Below are 15,343 nucleotides of genomic sequence, written 5' to 3'. Positions count from 1 at the left end.
GTGGTGCAAGGTTTCAATCATTATTCATTCTCTTGTAGCTTTTTATTCCAGGTCATAATAGTCTTACCATAGCATATCTGGATGTTGTGCTATCTCCTAAGTTACTGATCTGCAACTAAGTTTTGGTAGGGCACCGAGGAGTGCTGCAGAATAAAGGGACCTGGGAATACAAGTCCATAATTCGTTGAAGGTAGATAAGGTCCTAAAAAAATCTTTTGGCACATCGGCCTTCATAAATCAAAGTATTGAGTATAGGCGATGGGATGTTATGTTGAATTTGCATAAGATATTGGTGAGGCCTAATTTGGAGTATTGTGTGCAGTGTTGGTCACCTACCTACAGGAAAAATGGAAATAAAAGTTGAAAGAATGCAGAGAAAATTTACAAGAATGTTGTTGCGACCTGAGTTATAAGGAAAGATTGAATAGTTTAGGACTTTATTCCTTGGAATATAGAAGATTGTGGGGAGTTTGGTAGAGGTGTACAAAATTATGAGGGATATAGATAGGCTAAATGCAAGTAGGCTTTTTCCACTGAGGATTGGTGGGACTACAACCAGAGGTTATGCGTGAAAGGTGAAAAATTAAAAGAGAATATGAGGAAAACATCTCCAGGCAGAGGGTTGTGAGAGTGTGGAACAAGTTGCCTGCACAAGTGGAGCATGTGAACTCAATTTGAACATTTAAGAGCAGTTTGGATTGGTCCATGGATGGTGGGGGTATTGAGGGCTGTGGCCCTGGTGCAAGTTGGTGGGAATTTAAATGGTTTGGCATAAACTGGATGAGCCAAAGAGCCTGTTTATTTGATGTACTTTTCTATGACTATCCTCTTCTCTATATCTCTGTGCCTGTGACATTGCTGCAAGTAAAATTTCCATTATTCCTGTGCAGATGTGGACCGTACATATTCACTGTGACTTTGGCGTTCCACTTCATGTTTGATATCCTTTGTGTACTGAACCCCACAAACAACCGGCTGTTCTGATCAAACAGTAACAGTGCCTAATCGTTCATCGCATAAAGTAACTCGTTCAGCTGAATGTATCTTCTTCCATAGGCTTGGCTGTTCTCTTCAGCTATATTGGATTGCTGTCTATATATCAGGTTTTGCTGGTATGAAGTGCACCTAGTCCTACACTCAGTATGTTACAGCTCCACTACTGGGCATGGTGGTAAGTCCACTGGCCAAGAATACGGTCAGATTTGCCAGCATCCAGCCTATGGAAACAGTACTAGCGTTTCCCTTCCTTAAAGCTTTAATTATCCAGTCAAAGCAACATTCTCACCTCTTTACTGAAACTCAGTCTTTGTTATGCAGATACGGCAACTATTTAGGAAGGCAAATATTATAACAAGAGGATTTGAGTACAAGCCAGAGGTATCCGATAGTGTCTTGGTGAGACTGCCCCTGGAATGTTATGGCCTATAGTTCAGGTTGGATCTTTTATTTAGTTATTGAGATAAAGCATGGAATAAGCCCTTCCAGCCATTCGAGTCATGCTGCCCAGCAATCCCCAATTTAATCCTAGCCTGATCACAGGATTGTCACCTTCCCGTGGTGGAGAAACTTGTGTGGTCCTGAGATGCCGAGAGAGATACCCTCTGGAGTTATGCTCCTGGTAGGATCACACATGGTGGTAAGGTCGAGGGTGAGGTCCCTGACAAAGAACAACCAACCTCAACAGTGGAATAGGCGGATGTAGTTACTTCGAACTCAACGGTTGTGAAGGCGGATGAAGGCTGCAACAAATCCATCAGCTCCAATCATCATGGTTTCCATGCTGTTGGAATCAGTTGGTTGATTTGTGAACTATCAGGTGCTTCTGGGAGTGCAACATCAAATACATGTTAAACAAATACATGTACAGGCGTCTTTGCTCTGTGGAAACAGAACGAAGACCATCATCCTCGACCTCAAGGACTAGCCACGACGAATCACAGGGCAATTTACAACATTGATTAACCTACCAGCCAGTGGGAGGAAACCAGAGCACCCAGAGAAAAAAAAAACAAACACAAACACACACACACACACACACACACACACACACACACACACACACACCGTTCAAACTCCTTATAGGTGGTGTTGGAAATTAAACTGGGTTACCTGTACTATAAAGCATTGTGCTAACCACTATGCTACTGTGCCGCCCCACTGTGCATGTGTGATACCTGAGATGAGCTAAGCCATGTAGTTCTTTTTGAATTTTGCTTCAAGGATAAATGAAGATTCTGAATGTCTGGATGTCTTAACATTTTTCACATGCAATAATGTTATTTTAATGGATAAGTTGTTGAAGAAGCAAAATGACAATGAAATAACTGGTTGTGGAAAGAGATGGGGAGAGTAAAGAAAAAAAGATACTATCAGTATGATGATGCATTGTTTTAAAGCTGCAGGTTTGAGTTGAATGTTCACTTTCTCTCCTATCAAGATAACATCTTAACTTTTAACATACTCAAAATTGTAGTTGTCTGTGTTGAATAGAAAATGATATTTAATTCCACTATTTCAATTTCTTCCACTTGCTCTTTCTTGTTTTTCTGCAGCCTTTGCATCCTATTACAGTTCTTCTCTTCACACTTTCCTATCAACTGTTTGACTTAAATTGTATAAACAAGTTACATCCTTTGTCAGTTTGGGTAAGTGAAATAACCCTAAATTGTCATTTATGTCTTGTATGTGCATCCTGCTATAAATTTTGAAAACTATAACTTTTGCTCAGTAACAGGAGAAGTCATTTCTGTAATGTTTGTAAAATAAGGGCAGATGATTGATTAATCTGATACTAAAATACTCCTGAGGTTTCAAGATTCAAATTGTTTAATGTCATTTCTGGTACAGGAGTATAAAGGAAAATGAAGTAATTGTTACTCCGCATCCTATGCAGCACAAGAAAACACAAGATGAAGAACACAATAATAAAAAAAACACAATGAATATAAATGCATAAGGTAGCTTGCGTACATTGATTGTATATGCGTAAGTGACAGTAGGTACAGAGGTGTCTGTATGCAAGGAGACTGACAGGAAATGATAAAGTGGTGGTGGGAGTGTTGATCGGCCTTACTGCTTGGAAAACGTAACTTGTTTTTGAGGTTGGTGGTCCTTGCATGGATGCTACGCAGCCTCCTCCCTGATGGGAGTAGGGCAGACAGTCCATCGGCAGGGTGGGTGAGATCCTTCATGATATTACTGGCCTTTTGCTGGCACCTTTCAGTTTATATGTCTTTGATGGCAGGTAGGTTAGTTCCGCTGATGTTTTGGGCAGTTTTGATTGGGCGTCTGTATAAGGCTGTATATTCATGCATAGTCCAGCTCTCTTCAGCCTCCCCAGAAAATAGAGGCATTGGTGAGCTTTCCTGATTATGTAAAGTGTGTTCTGGCACCCTCAGATGTAGTGCAAGATGTCATTGCTATTTTATTTCCCTTCCAATGTGATTCAATTATTTTGTTATTTCATTGCTTTTTCTTTCAGGATGTACGTATCAGCTATTGCATTTCCTCTGGTTGTATTATCCTCAATCTATATCTTGCAAGTAACTTTCATTCTTTGAAGGTTCACCAAAATCTGCCATCTTGAACTTTGTAGAATTATCCAGTGTGGTCCTGGAGAAGGTGTTTTATCTTTCAAGATACAAGTCTACTTCCCTTGTTATGCTGTTCCTGCATTATCATTTTGTCAGAATAGTTTATATTTCTAGTTTCTTTCTTGGGCAGGCTAAGGGGTGAGGATTGGGAAAACTTAAATTCCTCCTTTATTCTTTCAGTGATAAGCTTAAGTATCTACACTATTAATCACGGAAATACTTTATTTGCCTATATTTTATAAATTTGAAAAACTTTGTTAGGTGATTTGTTTTTCCAATGGACAATAAAGCCACCTTTTTATGACTTTCACTACAACATGCAGTTATCTTGGAGCCTTCATGCTGCTTACATGTCCTTCCAATTGATTTTACTTGGATGCAGAGGTTGGGATATACTCATCTTGTATACCTGAAAGGGTATTTATATCTGGTCTGTTTATTTCAGCGTATCAGGATGGTGTGGTGAATCTAGCGGTTGTGCAGAATGTTGCATGCACAGGATGTGATCTCCAACCTGCATAAGATTTCCTGTTTTGTGAAAGCTTGCTTTGATATTCAGGACATGCTGAGTCCTGAATAGCTGAGAGCTGATAGTTCCCACAGAATCACCAATGAGCATTGAACTTGGTACAGCCCAAAATATTCTGTATGGAGTACCTGCTTTCATTTCATCTAGTTGTTAGTGCTTTGAAAGTTAGATGAAGATTTTTTTTTACTTTAGATCTTTTTAAAATAGCATAAGAGTGAGAAAGGATCTAGTGCTTTCCTGGTGTATATGATGAATAAATTCTTCTCAGGTTTTCAGCTAGATACAGGTATCAATTATAACCAATGTTTCGATGACCAACTCTTCCATATTCATCAGGGATGATAGAAACATAGAAAACCTACAGCACAGTACAGGCCCTTCGGCCCACAATGCTGTGCCGAACATATACTTACTTTAGAAATTACCTAGGGTTACCCATAGCCCTCTAGTTTTCTAAGCTCCATGTACCTATCCAAGAGTCTCTTAAAGAGTCGATTGTATCCGCTTGGGCATGACTAATCCAGTGGTATTTATATCCCTGTAGTCCATCCATCCTGATTCGTTAGTCCTCGTCAAATCAGGTTTCTGCTCTCCTTTCTTGTTTACACTTGAATTACAGTTCTTTCTTAAAATGACATGTTCATTTTTGTTAAAATTGTTTTCGTCTAGTTTTATTTCAATGGCCTACTTTACCAGGTGGTCCCAAAGTATTTGGCAAGGCACGGTAGTTTTGTGTTGTTGATGCAGTCCTATGGCCAAAGTGAATGTAGTGCTTTGTTGCCACCGAGTTCTCCAGCTAACCCATATAGAGCACCTCCATGTTCCTAGATGCACATTTCAACCATGTGTCCCATCTGATATACGTTGCTCCACATTCACAGGGAATCCTGCAGATGCCAGCCGATCTGAGTATCAGATCATGTTTGACCCACATAATCTGTGATTTGAGCTTCCTTGTGGATTTGTGGAAGGTGTTAATTGTGCATTTCTTCTGGATCCTGGCAATCCTTCCAGAAACCATGGGAATATAAGGAAGACAGGCATATATCCTATTTCCCCTCTCTCATCTTATCTCCTTATCCACCTATCACCTTGCTTTGGTGCTCCTCCTCCTTTCTTCCATGGCCCCCTGTTCTTTCCCCTCAGATACCCTCTTCTCAAGCCCTGTATCTTTCACCAGTCAACTTCCCAGCTCTTTACTTCGCCCCTTCCCCCCCCCAACCCCGGTTTCACCAATCACCTTGTTCTTCCTCCCTTCCCCCTCCTTCTTTCTTACTGTGACTCCTCATCTTTTTTTCTAGGCTTGATGAAGGGTCTTGGGCCAAAATGTCGACTGTACTCTTTTCCAAAGATGCTGCCTGGCCTGCTAAGTTCTTCCAGCATTTTGTGTGCGTTGCAGGGTCTACTGTTTGATGATTCTAGCAGAATAGAAACTGAGCAATTGAGGTGAGCATGTATGTCGTGATAATAGAGACAAAGTTACCGCCCTTCATTTTGAAAGAAGAGTGATGGAGGGTTAATTTACCCAATTTTGCTTTTCTTGCCTTTTTATAGGCAAGTCAAAGTTTGTTTTCCTTCTTGATGAGTAGATGTTGGGCAACATTTGGGCAATATGTGGGTGAGCAGAACAATATATTGAGGAAAATGTCGCAAATAAACTGCATTAGATTGTGGAAGATTGAATGGACTAATTGTGTGATGAAGGTGGTTATATTAATAAGGAAGGAATTGTGGACCAGGGAATGAGAGGTTTCCAACTGCATTCACAAGGTGTGTAGGTTAATTGGCCACTACAAATTGCTTATGAATCATTGGTTAGTGGTAGACCCCAGTGGGAATAGGTAGAAATGTGGGGAGAGTTTAATAGAAGAATGATTATTGTGAGTGGGAGTTTGATGGTTGGTGAGCTTACAGTCAGCTTCTGTGTTTGCATATATGGTTGGACAACACAGTGACTTGGTAGGGAGAGCTTCAAGGATCCAAGTTCACAACTGAACGTGGGCCCTGTTGCTGTAAATTAGCCTCCAAGTAATGAGTGGTTGGCAAACCAGACTGGAGTCGATGAGGACATGAGAGAAAATAGATTTCCGGAAAATAAGCTTCACAATGTCTGGGACTAATCATATACTCCCAAGTCAAATGGCCTCTTCCTTTGACATGCTGAATTATGAACCAGAAGGAGGAAATGGAAATGGAGCAATTTTCAACCGTAGTTAATAATACCCAGCTTCACTTAAAGCATTCTGTTCAAGGAGTAAATAAAACTTGTCCAAATAGACACAAACTTTTAGTTGAAAGGATTTTAGGTGATATATCAATTGCAAATGTTTATATTTGAATGCTTTGAAAAGATTTGTTTCTGATTTGAATATTTAGAAATTTCTCCTTGTGTTCCATTAAATTAGACAGAATTTTACAGCACAATATTGAGACTTCAATAGGCATTCAGGCTTCACATCAGCTTAATATCTATCCATTCCTTTCCTCATTATGTAGCTTCCCATTAATTTTATTTGTGATTACGCTGCAACCAATCCACATTGTTTATTTTTGCACACTGTTCTAATTAGACAGTTTTCCTAAATTTATGTCCCTAGGTTTTCTATTACTGGTGTATGTGTGTTTTTTGTGTTTTTGTGTTTTTTCAGGCTCTTGTATCTCTTGCCCATGGGAGGTGGGTGGTGGTGAGAGAGAATACCTCGGGTGGGAGAGGTCTTTGATTATGTTGGCTGCTTTCCTGAGGCAGCAAGAAGTGTACATAGAAGCCATGGAGAGGAGGCTGATTTTAATGTAGACTGAGCTGTACTCACAACTACCTGCAATTTCTTCTGGTCTTGAGCAAAGCAGTTGCTATACCAAGCTGTGATGCATCTAGATAGGATGCTTTCTATAGTGCATCTATAAAACATGTGGGCCAACAGAACACCCTTCTCAGAAAGCAATAGTGTGCTTTCTTAGCCATAGCATTTGTGGTTGGACCAGGACAAGCTATTCTTGATGTTTGCAACAAAAAAACTTGAAATTCATGTTGTACTCTTCCTAAAAGAAGGATTAAAATGTGAAACTTGCTGATAGTTATTTCCATCACATTGATCAAAAAGTATTTAGCATTATAATGAAAAAAAGTTCAAATTTAAATAAAATTGCCCAGCTAAGGTATGGTACATGGCCTTTATTCTCAATGATAGAGAAAATGAACCAGATTTCCCACATCAGATATGCTGTGCATTGGGGCATGAAATAACAAGAATTTAAACAACAGTTTTGGTAACTGAGATCAGTGTCAGTGCTATCCTTTGCAAAGACTGCTGAAGAAGGGCAGAGAACAGCATGCTGACATTTGACATGGTGGGGTTGTTGGGGGAGAACTTGGAAGGTGAAGCAACTTTAAGACGTTGCAGCTGGTGACTAACTGGAGCAGAACAAAGGACTGCAAATGGACTTCCAGTTTATGGTTTTATGGGAAGTAACAGTCTGAAACAAAGAATTTTGAAATTGTGGATAATTGGTTAGTTAGGTAGCTACTGTACTTTGAATTATGTTCCTATTGACCAGATAAACTCATTCTCCTCTGAAGTAATTTTCCACATGAAATGTTACTTTATGGTAAAAGAATATTGCTGGGAAAAGTGTGTCTAACCTAATAATTGTTGTATGGTGATTTTAAGATATTAAGAAACCCTTTTGCTTTCATGTTGCTTTGATACTGCCACTTTATGTACTGATGATAGTTCTTGGCTGGAACTGATTTTGAAACATTGCCAAGGCATTTTCAGTCCATATAGTAAAACTTACTGCATTTCAGTATTTTCAAATTTGAAATTAATATATTTGGTGCTATTGTTCCAGAATCTAGGAGGTGGCTGTTTAGATTTTGGAAAGAAGCATTCAACTATTGCAATTCTGAAATTATTTTCCTCAATGTTTTTGATTTTACAGGGTTATATGGTCTGCACAGCATTGTGGGCTGAAGGGCCTGTAATGTGCTGTAGATTTCTGTGTTTCTATATTTCTTTGCCTTTTAGGTGTACTGCGTATACACTTTGCTTTTGCAGTTATCATTGGTTCTATTTCTACAGTTATTGAAGTGAATGACAATTTTTCTCTAGTTGCTTTTGCCAGTTATCTAATATCTGTCAACTGGTGATCATTCATTGGAAACTGTTATTTACTCAGTACTCGTCATAGCCTTGAATGGTTCTATTAAATCTTCCTTTGCTACCCATTGTTTTAATAACAACATTTGAAGCTTTAAACACCAAAAATAATCCAACAACCAGTGGCGCTTAGGTTCTTTCCACCTATGTGTTGTGAGGCTAATACCGTTTCTCTAAATTACTTGTAAGTATCTATTTGATAAGCTTAAATGAATTTTAATGCTTTCTGACATAGAACCTCCTCTTTAAAACCAAATAAATATTAAGAAGAAATTAGATTCTGAACTTGTATTGAAGGCCAAATTGGTGTAGCAGTGGAGCTGAAGTAAAAATGCAATTACCTTTCTACTTGGATGACTTTAAAGATACTGCTACACTTCAGAATCAGAATTATTACAGCAGCCATATATTGTGAAATTTGTCTTGCAGTGCAGTGTAAAGACATGAAAATATAAAATACAAAAATGGTGCAAAAAGAAGAATAATGAGGTAATGTTCATGGACTGTGAAGAAATCTTATGACAGAAGCTGTTCTGAGTTATTGAGTTTGGCTTCTATACCTCCCCCCTGATGGTAAGAACAAGGATGATAATTATATTTTTTTCTTTCTTTCAGAACCCATTGGAAGGCAGTAACATTATGTATGCTTCAACCAAGTACAGCAGTCGGGGCCCAACCCTTATTCCCAGGATGAAAACCAAGCATCGAATTTATTACATAGCACTTTTCTCAATTGTGTTACTCGGACTTATAGCCACAGGAGTGATTCAGTTCTGGCCAAATACAATAGAAGCTACCAGTGAATGGACTGTTGAAAAGCGCAGCATCCATGATGTTCCTGAAGTCAAATTATCTGAAGATGATCCTATTCCTGAACGAGGGGACTTGAGCTGCAGAATGCACACTTGTTTTGATGTATACCGTTGTGGGTATAATCCCAAGAACAAAATAAAAGTCTATATTTATCCATTGAAAAAGTATGTGGATGAGCATGGTACTGTGGTCAGCAACACCATTTCCAAAGAATATAATGAATTATTGACTGCCATTTCTGAAAGCGACTTTTATACAGATGATATCAATAGGGCTTGTTTGTTTATTCCGTCGATTGATATGCTTAATCAGAATAACCTCAGGATAAAGGAAACAGCACAAGCCTTGGCCCAGCTGATCAGGTATGTTGAGAAGAGTTTTGTTTATTTACATGGAGACTTGAGACACAGATTCAGGACTCTGGGAGGAAATAAACAATTTGGCAGAGGTACTCAAGGGGCCGAACAACATCTGTTGAAGAAGAGGAATAGTTGACATCTTGGGTTCTTCCGACAGTTTGTTTCTTTCTGTTTACTTATTTGCAAAATAATTTGGCGTTTTGTTGAAACAATAGTTGGATCTAATACATATTTCTGGGAATTTTGATTATGTTCTGTTGTTATCCATGAAGAAGCTTTCAAGTTTTAAAATTGGAGTTTTAATTCAAAATCATTTTCCATAAAGTAGGAAAATTTAATTACAGGCTTCTAAAGACATCATCAAACATGGGGTGGAATCAAAGATTGTCGGTCTTTAAGATGACAGTTTGGTACAATTCAGCTGCGTAGCTAAATTATGGGCATTTAGAGCGGCGCTTCTGGCTAACCTGAAAAGAAAAATTTAGCGCAACAAAATAGGATGTATTGCATTTGTCTAGTTGAGAACACAAGTGAGAACCAGCCGGAAATGGGAAATTCAGAGGAAAAAAAAAATCAAGAAATGTGAGGGTCAAAGAAACACTGAAAAAAGAATGATAAGCAGAAAGCAGAATCCAAAGATCTATAATATATATTTGAGAACTAAATTGATAGTAAGAGGAGAGACTGGTGAAAATCAGTCGGAAGAGGTGAAACAGAGTCAGAAGATGTTGAATCATTGTGGATAGAGCTAAAGAACTGTGAGGGTGAAAAGACACTGTTGGGAGTTGTATACAGACCCCCCCCCCCAAAAAAAAAACAGTAGCAAGGGTGTGGCCTATAATTTACAACAGGAGATAGAAAATGCATGCCAAAAGGGAAATGTAACAATGGTCATGAGGGATATCAGTATGCAGGTAGATTGGAAAATCAGGTTGCTACGGGATTCCAAAAAGGGAAGTTTCTAGAATGCCTATGAGATGGCTTTTTAGAGTAGCTCATGGCTGAGCCCACCAGGGAGGTCAGCTATTCTTGATTGGTTGTTGTGCAATGAACCACAATTGATTAGAGAGCTTAAGGTAAAAGAACCCTGAGCGGAAAGTGATCATAATGATTGAATTCATACTGAAATTGAGAAAGAGAAGCTAAAGTCAGATATATCTGTATTAAAGAAAAGGAAATTACAGAGGCATGAGAGAGGAGTTGGCCAGAATTGATTGGAAAAGAACACTGGCAGGAATGAAGGCAAAGCAGCAATGGCTGGAATTTCTGGAAGCAACTTGGAAGGCACGGGATAAATACTGTGGATCCCAAAGAGGAAAAAGTATTCCAACGGCAAGACGACATAACTGTGGCTAATGAGGGAAGTCATCGACAACAAGAGTGTATTAAATTGAATTTAAAAATTATTCAGAAGTTGGAAGATTGGGATGCTTTTAAATACCGACAGAAGGCAACGAAAGTCATTAAGAAGGTAAAAATGGAATACAAAAGTAAACTAGCCAATAATAAAGAGGATACTAGAAGTTTCTTCGGATACATAAAGTATAAGAGAGAGGCGAGAGTAGAAAACAATGCTGGAGAGTTAGTATTGGGGGACAAAGAAATAGTCTAAAATCTAAATCAAACTAAATCAGTCGTCACTGTGGGTGACACCAGCATTATGGTGGAAGTTCCAGGTGTCCGGGGTCATGAAGTGTGTGAAGTTACCATTATTAGGAGAAGGTTCTTGGGAAACTGAAAGGTCTGAAGGTACGAAAGTCACCACGACCAGATGGTCTACATCCCAGAGTTCTAAAAGACATGGCTGAAAAGGTTGTGGAGGCATTAGTAATGATCTTTAAAGAAACATGAGATTCTGGATTTGTTCTGGAAGACTGGAAAATTGCAAATGTTGCTCCACTCTTCAAGAAGGGAGTGAGGCAGAAGAAAGGAAACTGTAGGCTAGTTAGTCTGACCTCAGTGGTTGGGAAGATGTTGGAGTCAATTGTGTTACGTACCCCGTAACTGGGTGTCAGACCAGCAAAGACAAAATCCGTTGGAGTCTGGTGGTACCAAACTAAAGGTGTTTATTAGTGAACTACACAATATAATATCAAAAATGCAAATATACATATAAAACAAGTTAGCAGTAATAAAACTAAAAGTGTAGGAGGAATAATATGCAATAATAAATGAGCTCTATCGATGTCTAGGGGTAAATGAATTGTCTTAGGAAAGTATAAAGTTCAGTTCAGTTCATGCATGCTGAGATAATTATGGTTGTTGGGTTGTAATCGTTGGAAGAGTGAGCGAGCGAGAAGTAACAGCTACAGCAGCCAAACCTTCCTTTGCTTTTTTAATCATTGTATCGTTGTGGTCATTCAGTTATGACCCCCTCTGGTCTTCAGCTAGACTGTTCTTCTGTGATGGACTTGTCACTCTGGCATGAGTGGACACACACACACACACACAAGTCCCCACCAGCCCTGCTGTAACACTGTGAGCTTTACTGACCGATCTCCTGGTTCGGTCTTCGAAGCCCCCACCTTTTTGTGGGTTCCCAACACTCAATCAGTGTCCACTGGTGTGTCTGAAGGGTGTCTCTCCAGACCTGTCTTTTCATCCCCACTCACGGGGTCTCAGTTATCCATCAACTCTGAATGACCGTGTCCATCAAATCAGGCCACTCCTGCTATCTCCTGAGGAATGTTAACGAGCCAAGTACAGACCTTGTAGTAGAAAGTAAATAATCCAGGAAGAGTCATAATACAGTTAATCAACAGTCTCTCTCTCCCCCTCTTATCTGTAGCAAATGTTCTTGCCTGGGCTTTATCTCTCTTTCATGAGCAGCATAACAACAGCAATAGTTTGTAGTTCTCGGCGGGGGTGGGGGGGAGAGAATGGTTAAGTCTGCACCCCATTGTCCATCAGGTCTGTCCATCACTCATAACAATTGTTAAGGACGTGGTTTTGGGCTGATTGGAAGCACTTTATAAAATAGGCAGTGGTCAGCTTGGTTTACTCAAGGGAAAAAAAACCTTTCCTGACAAATCTGTTGGAATGTTCTTTGAAGAAATAGCAAGCAGGATAGACAAAGGACAATCAGTTAATGTATACTTTGACAAGGTGCCTCACAGGAGGCTGCTTAACAAGCTACAAGTCCATGGTATTACAGGAAAGATTCTAGCATAGATAAAGCAGTGACTGATTGGCAGAAAGCAAAGGGTTGACTATTTTCTCAATGGAGAAAAAATACAAAAATCTGAGGTGCAAAGGGATTTTGGAGTCTCTGTGCAAGATTCCCTTAAGGTTAATTTGCAGGTTGAGTCTGTGGTGTGGAAGACAGATGCGATGTTAGCATTCATTTCAAGAGGACTAGAACATAAAAACATGGATGTAATGTTGAGAATTTATAAAGCACTGCTGAGGCCTCACTTAGAGTTCTTTGAGCAGTTTTGGGCCCCTTATCTTAGAAAGGATGTTTTGAAACTGGAGAGGGTTCAAAGGAGGTTCACAAAAATGATTCCAGGATTAAATGGCTTGTCATATGAAGACCGTTTGATGGCTCTGGGCTTGTATTAATTGGAATTTGGAAGAATGAGGGGTGACCCATTTGAAACCTATCAAATGGTGAAAGGCCTTGATAGAGTGGGTGTGGAGAGGATGTTTCCTATGGTGGGAAGGTCTAAGACCAAAGAGGACAGCCTCAGAATAGAGGGGTATCCTTTTAGAATGGGAATGAGGAGGAATTCCTTTAGCCAGAGAGTGGTAAATCTGTGGAATTCTTTGGTATAGGCTGCTGTGGAGGTGAAGTCTTTATGTATATTTAAGGCAGACGTTGATAGATTCTTGATTGGTCTGTGTGAAGAGATTTGGGGAAAAGGCAGGAGATTGAGACTGAGAGGAAAAATGGATCAGCCATGATGAAATGGCATAATTCTGCTCCTATATTTTATTGTCTAAAATAAAGGATGGGATAACAAAAGCTTCTCAGAGACCTTTCTTTGTGGATCCAGAATTGGTTTGCCCACAGAAGGCAAAGGATGGTTGTTGATGTTTCCTATTCTGCATGGAGGACAGTGACATGTGGTGTTCCACAGGGACCTGTTCATGGAGCCCTCCTCTTTGTGATTTTTATAAATGACCTGGATGAGGAAGTAGAAGAGTTAGTTAGTAAGTTTGCTGATGACACAAAATGTATTGGATGCAGAGGGCTATGGGGTGGTTGGTAAGGACAAGAGGAACTCACTTGAAGTGGTGGGAAGCTGGAGTGATGGTGGAAATGGAAGAGATCTAGGTCTGGGCAGCATCAAGAGTAGAGAAAGGGAAACTCCATTCATTGAAGGAGGAGGATATCTCTGATGTTCTGGAATGAGTTGATTATTATTCCTTTCTATGGATGCTGCCTGACCTGCTGAATTCCTCCAGCATTTTGTGTGCTACTCTGGATTTCCAGCAACTGCAGAATCACTTGTGTTTACTAGAATGATTCCATAGACACAAGACTTAAGTTATATGAACAGTCTCGAGTATCTGGGACAATTTTTAATGGAATAGGGAGGCTGTAAGGATTGTATAAATGTTATGCAGCTTGTATTCTAAAAATGTCTGTGGTTTGATTATTCTTAGATGGGATAGAGGGACAAACCACTTGCTGTTTAACATGCTTCCCGGAGGCCCTCCTGATTATAATACTGCACTAGACGTTCCACGCGGCAGGTAAGTTTGAAGCCCAAACAAGCCCCAAACATTATTTGTTGGACGTTTCTCGTACTCCACACTAAACAAATTTATTCTTTACTACTTTAATATTTGCTGTTATTTCACCTGTCAAAATAGATAACATTTTATAAAATGAATTGTCTTCCTGTCAGTGTCATTCACAACTGCTTGGGGCAATTCATGAATTATTCCAATTGGCCTACAACTGATGTAAAATATGATTTTCTGTAAGTTTAGACTTAGTCAGAATTTCATAAACTTATTTTTATCCAACTCAGATAATGTTAAATTTGGATCATGTAACTTAGGTAAGGATGTTTGGCTAGATATGTACTATATATAATTTAATTAAGAGGTTCTTTTGTGTTGGAAATATAATAAATGTATATGTTCAATGCATATTAAGCACAAAGTAATTTCAAAATGATGTCTTAATTGGTTTCCTCAGGTACGATTATTAACCAGAGTTTGTGCAGTTTTTATTTTAAAATATATTTTGGCATAGATTACACAACTGCCAGTTGAGGTTTTTGCCCCAAGCTGAAATTATTTCAATATTCTGTTAGAATATCATTACACCCTTCAACAGACTTGTCATTTCCAAACTATAAAGGCATAAGCAGATGGTGAATTCTTCATGAGTCCTGATGAAGGGTCTCAGCTAAAAACATCAACTATTTTCATTTCCATTGTTTTCATTGTCTGAGTTCCTCCAGCACTGAGAATCTGTTACTCTGGATTTCCAGTATCTGCAGAATCTGTCGTGTAACAGATATTGAAGCTATCATTTCATTCATGTGGCACGTGGAACTTGGAGTGCCGAAATTGTACCACCACTGGTTCCGTGTTGAGACGATTGACCTTTGATAGTTGGTATCGGAGTTGGTTAGTCATTGTCAGGTATACTGAGGTACAATGAAAAACTGTTCATTCATATCAAATTATACACCAGTGTATTGAGGTAGTACAAGGTATAACTTAGTAAGTTTGCAGATGACACGAAGGTTGGTGTTGTTGTGTCTAGTGTAGAAGGTTATCATGGGTTACAGCAACACATTGATGGGATGAAGCACTGGGATAGGATGCAACACTTTGGGAAGCTGAATGGTTAGTGGTAGGATTCTGGAGTCTACATCCACAGATCCCTCAAAGTTGCCACACAAGTTGAAAGGGTAGTTAAGAAGACGTATG

General features: G+C 39.3%; 1 protein-coding gene across 1 annotated transcript in view; it reads left to right on the top strand.

Moving 5' to 3' along the window:
• ext2 (exostosin glycosyltransferase 2) overlaps positions 1-15,343 on the top strand; it is a 163,485-nt gene that overhangs the window by 1,587 nt on the left and 146,555 nt on the right. Inside the window, exons 2-3 of the mRNA XM_059975984.1 lie at positions 8,895-9,454; positions 14,060-14,149. Coding sequence (XP_059831967.1) covers positions 8,919-9,454; positions 14,060-14,149 — 626 coding nt within the window. The 5' untranslated portion in view covers positions 8,895-8,918. The remainder of the gene's footprint in view (positions 1-8,894; positions 9,455-14,059; positions 14,150-15,343) is intronic.

Source organism: Hypanus sabinus, chromosome 7, assembly GCF_030144855.1.
Source record: "Hypanus sabinus isolate sHypSab1 chromosome 7, sHypSab1.hap1, whole genome shotgun sequence".
NCBI lineage: Eukaryota > Metazoa > Chordata > Chondrichthyes > Myliobatiformes > Dasyatidae > Hypanus > Hypanus sabinus.
This window is presented reverse-complemented; position numbering and strand designations above follow the sequence as displayed.